This window comes from Acyrthosiphon pisum, chromosome A1, assembly GCF_005508785.2.
Source record: "Acyrthosiphon pisum isolate AL4f chromosome A1, pea_aphid_22Mar2018_4r6ur, whole genome shotgun sequence".
Taxonomy (NCBI): domain Eukaryota; kingdom Metazoa; phylum Arthropoda; class Insecta; order Hemiptera; family Aphididae; genus Acyrthosiphon; species Acyrthosiphon pisum.
In genome coordinates this window covers 26,927,133-26,940,316 of record NC_042494.1, presented here as the reverse complement: position 1 = coordinate 26,940,316, position 13,184 = coordinate 26,927,133, and the positions used below count along the sequence as shown (strand labels likewise).

At 38.3% G+C, this 13,184-nt stretch overlaps 1 protein-coding gene across 2 annotated transcripts in view; it reads right to left on the bottom strand.

The window, feature by feature from the left end:
- Positions 1 to 13,184, bottom strand: part of Ecr (ecdysone receptor) — a 40,959-nt gene that overhangs the window by 26,852 nt on the left and 923 nt on the right. Inside the window, exon 2 of one of the 2 annotated variants that reach the window (XM_008183993.3) lies at positions 9,110 to 10,053. In XM_008183993.3, coding sequence (XP_008182215.1) covers positions 9,110 to 9,620 — 511 coding nt within the window. In that variant the 5' untranslated portion in view covers positions 9,621 to 10,053. 2 annotated transcript variants of the gene reach the window in all.

The window sequence follows — 13,184 nt, the reverse complement described above, 5'->3', positions numbered from 1 at the left end:
ATAATAATAGTAATAGTAATGATATTATATTATATAATATATTATAATATATTATATATACGATGCGGGAAAACGCGGTGGCGTTGGCAGGCAGCTGCTGCTGACCTACAATGGGTATGCGCGAGTACTTCGGTTATGATGTCCGTGGTTGGGGGGGGGGGGACCGGTGCGTATAATCGTAAACATATTATTGACCTTTGGGCCGGGTCGTTGAAAATAATAAATCGTTTACAAAAAAAACACATGCACATAATAATATTATATAGGTAGTCGGCACCTATAGTTCGAGCCGAGCTTACGTATAATATAATACAATATACCGATGGGGGTAGAACGGAGTAGGATATTCTCGTCCGATGTCGTTTATCGAGCCACACGGTCGTTATATTTGTATATTTGTACGAGTATTGAGTATAACTGGGGGACTTTGGGGGGAGTGCTGCTAGGGGAACTTGAACGCCCGCGTAAAACCAATCGACCCCGATCAGATTTGAAAACGTCCGTTGACGGATACGTTGCTCTGAAATCGTTTTTATATCGATATTATTGAAAACCGTTTACGAAATATGATTGTATCGCTGTTGTAGCACACTCTATCCAATCTCCAAAATAGTAATATTACTATATCTAAAAAGATCGCAACGCACGATATTGCCTTCGATTGTAGATACTACTAAAGTAAATTGCAACTTTATACGAACTCGACAAGTTTAATAATATTATACTCCACAATTTTAGCAGCCCCAACATTTTATGTAATATCCTTGCCCCTTGGCAGTTGGCAGTGCCTATAGTGGCGATAAATAGTCGGTTACGATCCCGAGGTCCCGGAAATGCCGACCGTTCTCGAGACCTTTACGTTTCGATTAACTTTGTCCGTTAATTAGTAACCGGGCCGGTTTAATACGAAATCCCGACATCTCGTTGAAGACAATTTTCGGTGTCGTTGCGACGGAAAGGTGTAACGTCCGACGCTGTCTGTCGGCCGAGTCGCTAACTGAACGGATGCATCGTCTGTCCGCTAGATAGCGAGCTAGCGCTCGCCGGAACCGTCCAAAACGACTAAACGTCAACAACAGACAATAAAAACAACATCACCATCACAACTACGACGATGCTCCTTTTTTTCCCGACCCCCAACCACCCCCCCCATGGGGGTGCTTCTTCGGTTATCGGCGTGCGGGGAGATTCTCTCAGATGATACACAATTTCAAAAAATGTAAAACAAAAACATCGATTTGTTGCAAAACGTAACGTCTTTTTTCTTCTATCGAACACGTGTGTGTGTGTGATGTGTACGGCGATTTCAGTCCGAAAACATAACACATGTGCAATGTGCATGGCTTGAACCTCTCGAAAGATTGACAACGGTTTCAGGCACGGATCCAAAGCATAGATCTGGGGGGAGGGGACCAACAATTTTTTTAAAACACAAATACAATTATAATAAAATATTACACTTTACTAAAAATGTTGTCATAATAGTAGGTATAGGTAATCAATGTGATAAATAAATTATTGATTATTTAATATATAAAGTGACAATGTGAAAAGAAGTTTAGATTTTGGTTATTTGTTACTTAATATTTATATTTAAAAAAAATATGTCTGGGGAGGCTGGGCCCCTAGGCCCCCCTGGATCCGTCCCTGAACGGTTTTTTAAAGTATTGATTTTTTATAAATTGAACGCGGTGGAATAAACGCAATTATTAATGGAAAATGCAACTGCCGAATACGGGACGATAAATTTATTAACATATAAATATAGTATTATTGTCAAGGTTAACCCAAACAATATAATATTTTATAACACCTATGTCAACATGAATGCGAATCAACGAATATCAATGAAAACCATAGCACGCTACTCAATATTGTTCCTCTACAAGGAAAATGTACGAACCATAATTAATATGTTATTGTTAATAAGTAACCGTGACAACAAAAACCTTACGAAAAATCGGTCGGAAAAAAATGAAAAACGTGCACTTGTCCAGTCCAAAAACATTTAAATGTTAAAAAGTCAATTAAACAATAACTGAAACTCGATATTTGGTTGAATGTTGAACGACGAATAATAATACTACACCTATACAATATATAGTGAAAAAACACCGGTCTAAACGATTATTATATCGATGAGGCCGAATCGAAATCGGAAGTCTCGTGTGCATTAGTTGTCCGGCGTGTTTTATCCAACATAAAATTCAACTAGCGACAATTAAGTCTATAATAGTATTAAATAACCAACATAATATAGTATTATCGTGTAGATTTTTAATAGGCACGTGACCCATGTGCCGCCTAGCGTGCACTAAATAATTTGATATTTTAAAAGTTTGAAACGTGGTTAAAGGCATTTTATCATTATTATTACAATCGAATCTCGTGTTATTATTTATTATAATGGTGAATATATTGTTTATACTTAATTAGGTACAACAGGGAGGGTTGGGTAACGGATTATACCTAGTAATTATGGAAAATTAATGGTGTACGCGCATGGACTATGGTGAAGAATTTTGATGGATCGTGGGATAACAGCCGATACGCGCATGTTATATGGTAGGTAATAACTTAAAACGAATATTGCTGTCTATAACATTCATAAAGCATTTGATCGGATGATAAAATGACCTTATCCGACGAAACGCGTAGTATGATACGGTCGATGATATCCATATACAGGTACGAGGTGTTTTCTCGCGCCGTCGATGAAAAACTGTACTTTATAATAACAATCGATATAAAAAAAAGTGAGTTTTTACACACAAATACGAATCTTTAAAGGTATGTCACCGGACTACTCTCACGCCACCACGTCTGACACCGTACATCGTAGTGTTTGCGTATTAATTATTGTATAAACGAGTACAGATTGTATACGCATACAGTCGTATAGACACATGAAAAAATAGCATTATTTAAAAAATATATTGTATTTATTTTAAATTAATATTCACAACACAAAAAATAACTTCCACACGGGTAATAATATCCTATTTAATTAACTATTTACTATGGTAACCTTGTATCGTAATGGACGTACCGACATAATAACATGTAGGTAGTAATATTAAACTAATAGGGGCTTGAACGATTTTTAATTTGATGACTTCACGCTTAATTCGGTAAAATATCACGAGCTTGATGCAAAACTGTTGTGACGCTTTGGTTTGTTTTGGTCGAATGGAAAATACACCGACCCGAAGAACTATTATAATGTGGACGAGAAATCAATAAAAAACAATTGATTCCCGAAATTATTTTCTCTTTTGTTCGTTTGTTGTCGCTACGGAATACGCCGTGTACATACTTAATATCATAATATGTGAACAAACCGGCACCAGTGAAAACAAAAAACGCGTAATCTCGTCGAGATTCTCATTTTTTTTAATCGGACGACGACTACAAATTCACGCGGACAAACGAAAGAAACGCAACAACGGCGAGTCTTCTCTCCGGATACGGCGCATTGTCTGTTCCATTGACTGTGCCACAACCATAAACAAAATTAATCATTAGTTCACCAAATTCGATGAGATGTTGCGTTTTGTGCACGCACGCGACCAACGATTATTGCTGATAAGTGAAAAACGAAAAAACTCTCTACACCCGGCCCCATTTCCAAACGATTCGTGTGCATCGGCCTATTTGTTTAATCCCTGCTCTGACCAACGCACGATGTTGCAAAATTAGTAAGACACACGATATCATGATGTTCTTAACTTCAACACTCCGAGCTCTAACACTAGTGCTAACAACAGAAGGATGACTGTGCCGAACGAGATTGTTGTTATGTAGTTGCGAGTTGGGTCACAGAGAGAAAAACGAATGGCGCGCCGACAACCTCTTTTAACAAAATTTCGCACTAAAGGCGACCAACTCTGGGCGGGTAAACGGTTTATTTTTCGCAATGTCCGCCGCTGCTTTTGACGGGCACGCGTATCAATCACGCGCCTATACGTATAATATAATTATATGGTGGCGAGTATATTATAAATGACTGTGCAGCGACGTTATTGGAACTCGTATAATATTATATTATTATTTTATATTATTGTATTATTATATAGTGAAAGTATTAAAAACGCCGTTCACGCCACCGCTGCAGCGGCGACTGTTAGTTTCAGCACCGCCGTGTCCTCATTCGAAAAGTGAAAGATCCATCTGTCCCCCCTCCCGATCGCATTCCCCTCGCCATCACACCACAACACGATACTACCGGTAGACTGGAACCTACCGCCCGCCTGGCACGTACGCGTACAACGTGTGTGTGTGTGTGTGTGTGTATTTTTAGTCGGGTCGTAGAAATTTTAATTTTAGAAAACGCCGGACCCGCTCTATAATAGACAGACCTATACGTATAATAATATCATATATTATTATGTATAATATGAAAATATGTGTGCGTGCAGCGAAGAAAAATTAAGTACTAAACGTATATTTTGTATAATATTTTTGAAATAGTATTGTGACTTGTTGGCCGACGGATAGTCAAACGATCCGTTTAAATATGCAAAAGTCGGTATAGGCATAGTAGGCGAATAATATTGGTCGATCGGTCGCTTTTAAAATATTATTATTTATACATTAAGAATAAAGGTTAAACGTAAAATGCTGAAGTCGTGTTTTTGAATTATTAAATACACACGACGGAGGAGTGTAGCTGATGAATCAACCGACATTTCCAACAGTAATATTATAGTGATGACATAATTTGTTGTCAAATGTGACTTTTGGTAAAAAATAAATCACGACATAGCAATAGGTTATTAGAGTCTCCAACCATTATAATATATTAACATGCAACGTGTACAGTTGTACTCGCATCCGATCGCCGAGAACGACCCAACAAGTCTAAACAATTATAAATGAACACAACTCTCGTGATGATGTATATTACATATGATGTACAGAAGCCAATACGCTTTTACTATTACTCGTTAGTGTAGGAAAAAAAAAGCCAGTGGGCTGTTGCAGCGGACCGGATATCGGTTATAGTAACGACGATAAACGATAATAACGACGACAATATTAAACAAGCTCCGTCGACGGACGGATAAAAAAAAAAAAATATAGAGATTTCACTTTGATTATTTCCAGCAAATATAATACTGTACGGTGATGATGACTAAGAGAAAAAATTCAGTCGCGCGTGCGTACGCGTAGACGACGAAAATTCCGACTGGTTAACCGGCTCCGGGGTGTAGGTCAAATGTCGGTTCCCTTTCTACAATAATAATAATAATAATATATTAAACTCCGAATGACCCACATACACGGTGCACCGGCTCGCGGTATATAATAATAATATCCCGAAAACCGACGACGTTTCACCATTTCGTATAATATACCTCTACTCGAATAAAAGTAGTCACGTCCGTCGGGCCACTGCAGCAGTTATCTAACCCGTACGCTCCGTCGTTCATTGTGGCAAACGTTTATTTTTTTTCTTTCGCGCGAGCACACACGGTTTTCATTTACCGGGTGACAATACATAACGCCCGTGTATTGTGTTCGTCATCGTCGTCGGGGGAAAAAAATGATTTATCTACCGACCGACGTTACGATGCTCAGTTACGTGTGCATAAAAAATATAATGTACCTTTGAGGAACATTACTATGCGATACAACACTCGTAAGACTGATTGCCACGATCCCTTTCGACGACGCGCGCGTTTCCTGAAATCATCGACCCGCAACATCGTCCGACGACCTTGGTCCGATCATTATTATCACCGTCGTCGTCGTCGTTTCGTTTCGGTCCATTCACCGCGCGTTCTCCTTCGATTCATGAAATCCTCGTCGATTTCCCTTTATAATGATAAATAATTATCACTATAAACAACACGACAACAATAATAATATTATTGTCGTGTCACGATCAGACCGGGTTCGCGATCGAAAGTCCTTGACTCGCACTGCAACCCTTTCAACGGACAGACGCCCACACAGTTATGTGCCAACATAACTCAAACACGCATAAGTCAAAGAGGGGGGTGGGGAACGCCGAAAAGAATTGAAAGAGAATATTATTATGAAATTTAATATAACGACGGTCATGTGCGAGAGGCATAAATATAATACAGCACACAACGTTGTACAAAGTAAAAATTCAACCAATTAATGTGTCATGCACATACGGGTAGCGTATATGTAACAAATACGATACAAGAACAGACCACATCAACCCGCATTTGAGTTGTCTCTCGCAGACGAACGTGCGTTCAATTAAAGATAAATCAATTTTTTTATCATTAACTTTCAAAAACTCGCTCAATTAGACGTATACATTCGGACGCAATTTTTATTTTAACGTAAACCGATCGATTAAAATTTAACGGGACAACAACGCTATACAATTGCCAATACCATAATTTATGCAGTCAAACAGTTTGCACCTTGTTGTATATATCACTACGTATAGCTAGTTAACCACAAATAAAACGATAAAAACGTTACCTACTACAATGTATGACTATTTTCTATCGAAAGAGATATTACAAAGTCGTGTGTATATACTATGAAGTAGGTATATTGTATAATAATATATTGTACGCCCGCGATAATATTGCCATGGACACAGCGAAAAATTGTATTTCTCGTTAAAGCTTGGCCTACATATTATTATCGGTCGAGTGTTTTAACCCTCCGCCGTAGTTTGCAAGGTCAAGGAGTTACTGTCGTGGATAAAAAAAAACGAGCACAAACCATTATATTATACAGATTAACATAATAATAATAATAATAATAATAAAAACGTATAATATGTTATAACGAGCCAATCGCATCGACGACGACGAGTACTATGTTACACTCGTCGGGCTCACCGCGGTATGTTAAGTAATTAAAAATTGATAAAAAGTTCGCTACAGTGATCCGTTATAAGTTATAACGCATATTATTACTGTGATCGTCACAGCAGACGGTCTACATGAAACGTTTTTTTACGATATATTATGGACAAAGAGAAAGGCCTCCTCTCTTTCTCCCTCGTATATAACATTATTATATTATATTAATGTACAACCGTTCCGCGGCCGCCCAAGGTTAAGCTACCCAAGGGCGATATTGTTCTCCGACGAGCGCGCTTCTACACACCGCAACGGATGCGAAGAAGAAAACTACGGAGCATAGTCGCTATTGTAGATACCGTTAGGTATTTTTTACGTTCGAAATATGCTTTAGTATTATTATTATTATCATTATCTGATGATGATGATGAGACGCGCGAGAGAATAAAAGAAAACGCACCAGCAGGCTATATATAATAATGTAGTAATATATTCCCCTTTCTTGATAATAATATAACTCATTATTATTTTTTTTTTTTACCTATGTCGCTGGTATTGTTTTAGGCGGTTTTTATTTTCTGTCTCGCACAGGCGGTTCTAATATATATCATGTTTTGATTTTTGTTTTCGAGAAAAAATATGATAGACCGCAGCTACAAAATATATATTGTACCGTTGGCTCGGAGAGCGAGTGAAGTAAAATATACATATGTATGTTATTGAGGGGCGGTGGGAGACTGCAGCAGCGGGGAGAGGAAAAGAAAGATATACAGACAGACACGCGAGGCTCAATGACCTACATATTTGTTTTCGTATCAGTCCGCGCGAATGTAGTGTATATATATGTGTAATATATACCGTGTAGTGTGTAAACACACAAGGTCTATCCCAAAATTAATAATCCCCACCTTCACGTCAAAAAAAACGGCGGCGGCGACGGGAACGGCGACGACAACTACTACGACGACGCATAATGGCTCCCGATACTACTTTATTTCTTTCGCCATTCGCAACGGAGTAATGTTTTCTTTTGTAAGAGTAAAAATAAAAAAACATTTTGGCACCCAGAGGTCCGCAGAGGTCAACCGTCGAACTTTGAATAAATTTCTGTAACCCAATTACGCGATTGATACCCCGCCGAGTGTACACATCGTATATTATAATACATGTATGTAACCTATATAGTACATACAGCATGTACGATAATACAATAATAATATATTATATGTATATGCGTATATATAGTACACATGATATACGTACGAAAAGTAATCATTTAAATAAGTTTTTTTATTATTATTATTTAGAGATAATTATTATTTCTTGCTGCATTTACACACATAAACGTTCGGTTATTACGCAATCGACGACGTGAATATTCTTAGTTCCACCAAGGTCGTTAAATATTGTACGTGTACATAATAATATAATATATAAGTGTAGTCGGAGAGATACAACAAACGTAGGTAGGTATAGCAATAGTTGCGTGTAAAACTCGCGTAGCCAATTCAACGAGTAACAAATTCACATTTTCATTTTTTACTGTCCATATCCGAGCAACGTATAATAATGAAAAAAAAAATGATTACTATAATATAATTTTCGTGAAAGATATTGACGCCGGCAATAAAAAACGAAAATCGCAACGAGACGCGCGATGTGCAGGAACACCTCTACCTATATAACCTAATAATAATCGCAAGGCTTTCCGTTTTTTCATTTCTAAACATGTACAGGTACACACCGCGGTCATTCGGTTTGTTTTTCTTCTCGTGCGTTATTTGCCAACGGTATATTATTATTACAATTATAAAAACGTATAATAGTAATAATGATAGACCGGCAGCCGCGACGTTTCGAGTGTTTGATTTGGTAACTAGGCCAAGTAAATACGGACGCACATAATATTTATTGCATTACTACACATATCGAACTTGATAGACCACACGTCGAAAAACTGTGACGACATTAAAATAACTTTATTGCCATGGCTACGAACACACGTTCGACCAAAATAGGAGAATCCCTTTCGACGAAAAAATCATATACAAATAAATCTACAGGTTTGTAATTTTTTTTTACAATGGCCTTATACACGCATGCACGCGACAAATCCAAAGAGGAACGTGTGCGGAACGTGTCCAACAAGGGGTGGTGAAATTGATAGATTTAAATTTGACACCACTAGACGAACACTCGCCGTGGCGTCGCAGTGTATGTGGGCGGAGGGTTGGATGGCTTAAGAGACGTGCTACTCAACATATAATATTATAATAAATAATTTTGAAAAAAATTGGTACAAAAGCACTCACCGATTTTGCCACTCATCGGACTGTACGGGTCGTAACTGTTGGTCGACATTGGAGACGTGTTGTAACCGCCACCGCCACCGCCACCGCCACCACCGCCTCCACCTCCGCCGTTCGAAATTACTGTGTAGGATATGTGCGACGTGCCAGGCGACGAGGCGGGCGGCGAGTTGACGGCCAACCAATCGTCGGGCCTGAGCCGCTTGACGCCAGCGATGTCGCTGAACAGGGTGGAACAGCCGTTACGGGACGGGGGAACTTGCTGCTGCTGCTGCCCAGGCAAGTGGCCGCCGGGCGGGCTGCGCACGATTACGGCGTCGGTGGCCGTCGGCAGGCCGTGGTAACTGCCACCGGTGGTCACCTGCAACACGGCGGGACTACGGGGTTTGATGATGACCTCGGTGCCGCCACGGACACGGTTGTACGACATGAGGCCGCCGACGCCACCGCCACCGATACCGGCGGCGGCAGCAGCGACACCACCACCGCCGCCGTCACATTTCTGGTCCATCATTGCGGCCGCGTGCAGGTCGCACGTTATCACGCATGGACTGTTGCGGCCCGGCACGGCGTGCTGCTCGCCGCCGCGGTTCGGCCGCTACGCGCACCACCCCGCGATGGTGGCCTGCTCGTCGTGACCGTCGTCCGCTCGAACGTCGCCACGTTGGTGCATGTCCCGCAGCCTATACACGCGCCGCGCACTATCGTCGGCGTCGTTGTCGTCTTCGTCAAGACGCGTACCGCACACCAACCGACGAGGATCACCACTTTTGTTTTACTAGGTATATTATATTATTATAAAAATCGATACGACACTTCACGATACACCGCGCACGTCATCAACACTCTGTATGTACACGCGATACACGGTCTCGTACGCCGACACCGTTTCACTCCCGACACGGATGCCTGTCACTGTGTTACGGCTACTGTGACCGTTTCCAGACCTGCGAACAAAAACGTTGAGTAGAGTTAGAAAAACAGAATTTTAATTTTTTCTCTTTGTACATGTTATTACTCATGATCAATATTATGTAATGTAAAACAATGAACGCGTTATGGAGACCCTGGGATTTTGTTAAACGCCAAGTTGTGTGATACCTAATAATATTATAATACTTCTATTTTTTTTTTATTACTAAAAAGTTTTTTTGACTCAAATCAACTAAACTTATGTAAGTAGGTACCTATATAAATTTACAATTTTTGGCGTTTGTATATCATAGCAAGCAATGGTTGTGTAATTGATTACTAGATTTTAAAATTTAACAGATTAAAAAAATTTATAAAAATATTTTTTTTTATTATTTTTAACAAAATATATATATAAATTTTTTTTTTACAATAATAAATGAAGTAGAATTAACTAGTTTTAAACATCATCGATAAGTTTGCGTCTGTTAGGCGTGCTAGCCTGTAGTGATGTGGACAGCTTGCATTAGATATAGATAACTGAAGAAGCTTTCTGATATATAGTTCCCTTCGTGGATTTTGATTGTTGGTTATTTGAAATTTGTGCGTAGTGCTTCGTTTCGAACAAACTAGGGATCATTTGAAATCACACGCATGACTTTGTACTGTACTTAATAGTTTATGGCGTCATTTTTAGATGAAATATAATAAATATATTTCAAACAATAAAAAATCTGTACAATATATATTATAAATATGTACATAAAAATGAACACATTTAAAATTGTAAAAATAAGTTAGTAATATCCAGGAGCGGATTTGCCAGGTATCTTTGGTAGTGTACTGTACCACAGAAGATTTGACGATATTGCTAAATAATAATAAATGTATTTAAATACCGAACAGTTTTAAACCAAAACTATTGGGCTAGTAAGAAAAATTGAATACGATAAGATCATTACCTAAGAAGAACTTCTATAGTGCCCCTCCTAAATGGCACGTACCACCTTTTTTTTTATTTATTGTATGAATAGATTAAGCACATACAATTGATATACATTAACATTTATCAGGAAAATGCGAGGGAAAATTATAGTTATATTATTAAGTTTCATAATGTATTGTCTAAATGATAATACCTATAGTTCGATTTCCTTATAAAATATTTATTCTAGTACACGAGGTATATTCATACAACAGGATAAACACTAAGCCGAGATTAAAACTTAAAAAAAAAAATAATAATAACATGTCTTGCCCTATTATATTTTTTCCGTCTTAACCCAAATAATAATATTTTAATTTAACGTATTTATTATTCTTAAAATAAGGATAAACTCTACCATAGTCGAGTTAATCGAAACGTAACAAGACTATCCTCGAGACTATCCATTAAATGTTATACAAGAGTAATTAAGAATAAACAATTATTTAATTACTTATTTATTATTAATTGATGTTCCCAAAATATTACATCGCATATTTCCGTTCAATTCAAAGCACCCGCGCACCGTATCACTTGAATTATTTGTTGATATTAAATAATATTATAGTGTGACAAACATAGGTACTACATTTTTAATTAAAACATTTTTTCCAAAAACTCAATAGTTTTTGAGATGTAACGATGTCCCATCTTACATCTAGCCCTCGTCTTACCCAGGTTTCTCCTAACAATGGCTAGGGAACTCAATTGTAAATAGAAGTTTTATTTTGTTCGTAGATATAGTAAGTATGTCTACTAACATTTAGGGTATATTATAGTATAACCACTGTTGTAATCACAATATTATAATATATTTGATAAGCTACCTCAATTAAGTACCTATAAATATCCGTAAAAAAAATATCTTTGTAAAATCGATGGATAAAAGCTGGGTATAAAATGGGTTAGGGCCGTTTGTACCTATAGAATACTGGCCGTATACTTCCTAGTTCGCCCCAGGTAATATCCATATTATAAATTTTAATGAGCAAGACGACTTCAAGTGTACCTACGACGACCTACCTACCTAACAAAATAAAAATATTTTAATTACAAAGTAGCTGGTAATTACAAACAACGCATACGGAAAAAACAATATTCAGGCTTAAGCATGTAATAAAAAAACAAAACAAAATGTGTTGTAAGACTCAATGAATTAAGAGTTCAAAACTATATCCTTGCATCATAATAAAATGTCAGTTTGTACCACTTCCACCCTTTCGGGGAGGTTCTTAGATTTCGTTATCGGCGCCACCGTCGATTCATTTCGCCGGACTCGACCCGTTACATTCATAACGATTTATGCACAATGGTCATATTTTTTTTTGTCCGCAAAAATTATAATAACAGAGCCGTTCCTGGAAATCGAAAAAAAATATCGCCGTCGTTAACAATGGGCAAGACGGGAACTAATTGTTTGGCATGTGTGTTTTTAATTTAAAAAAAAACATGTGTATTCGAGCCAATTAAGATTTTTACCAACGACGGGTAATTCGAGTAAACAACTCGAATCTTGAATACACATATAGTTTCGTTCAAATTGAATTATCTCTATAAATAACACACACACACAAAATGTACTATAATATATTTTACGGATGACCAAAATAAAACCAGAGCTTATCGATACGGGGTTTTTTTTAACCAGCGGGTACCATTTTTAGGAAATGAAGGTAGTACACAGAGCATTTGACGTATTTTTTTTTTTATTAAAATAAAACTATATATATTTGAGACCAAAAAAAAAATCCAAACGATAGCCACCGTCGAAGGAGTTACGCCCTCGCGTCTACTTGTACGAGACCGGAGATTTATTTTTTAAGTATCATCGTATACAGAAAATATGATCGTAGACTCTCCAGTGGGAGGGGGGGGGGGTATCTTTGGACGAATCGATTTCGCGAGTACGTCTCCGAACGACGAAATAATATCAGGATAGAAAAATCATCGGACCTCACCAAGTTTCGGGTGTATAGGAGGGGAGGGCCCTCATGTACCAGAATCCACGGGCACGAATTTCTAACTCCGCACTCCTAGAGACTTGCGCGCGGGGGGGGGGGGGGTGTTGCGTCGGTGGTGTTGTCCGTGACGTGAATAACGACGACGCGGTAACGGCAGTTTACGAATGTTTACGAAAACGCGACGCGATGACGACACAAATTCCACGTCCTGTCGTGCAGA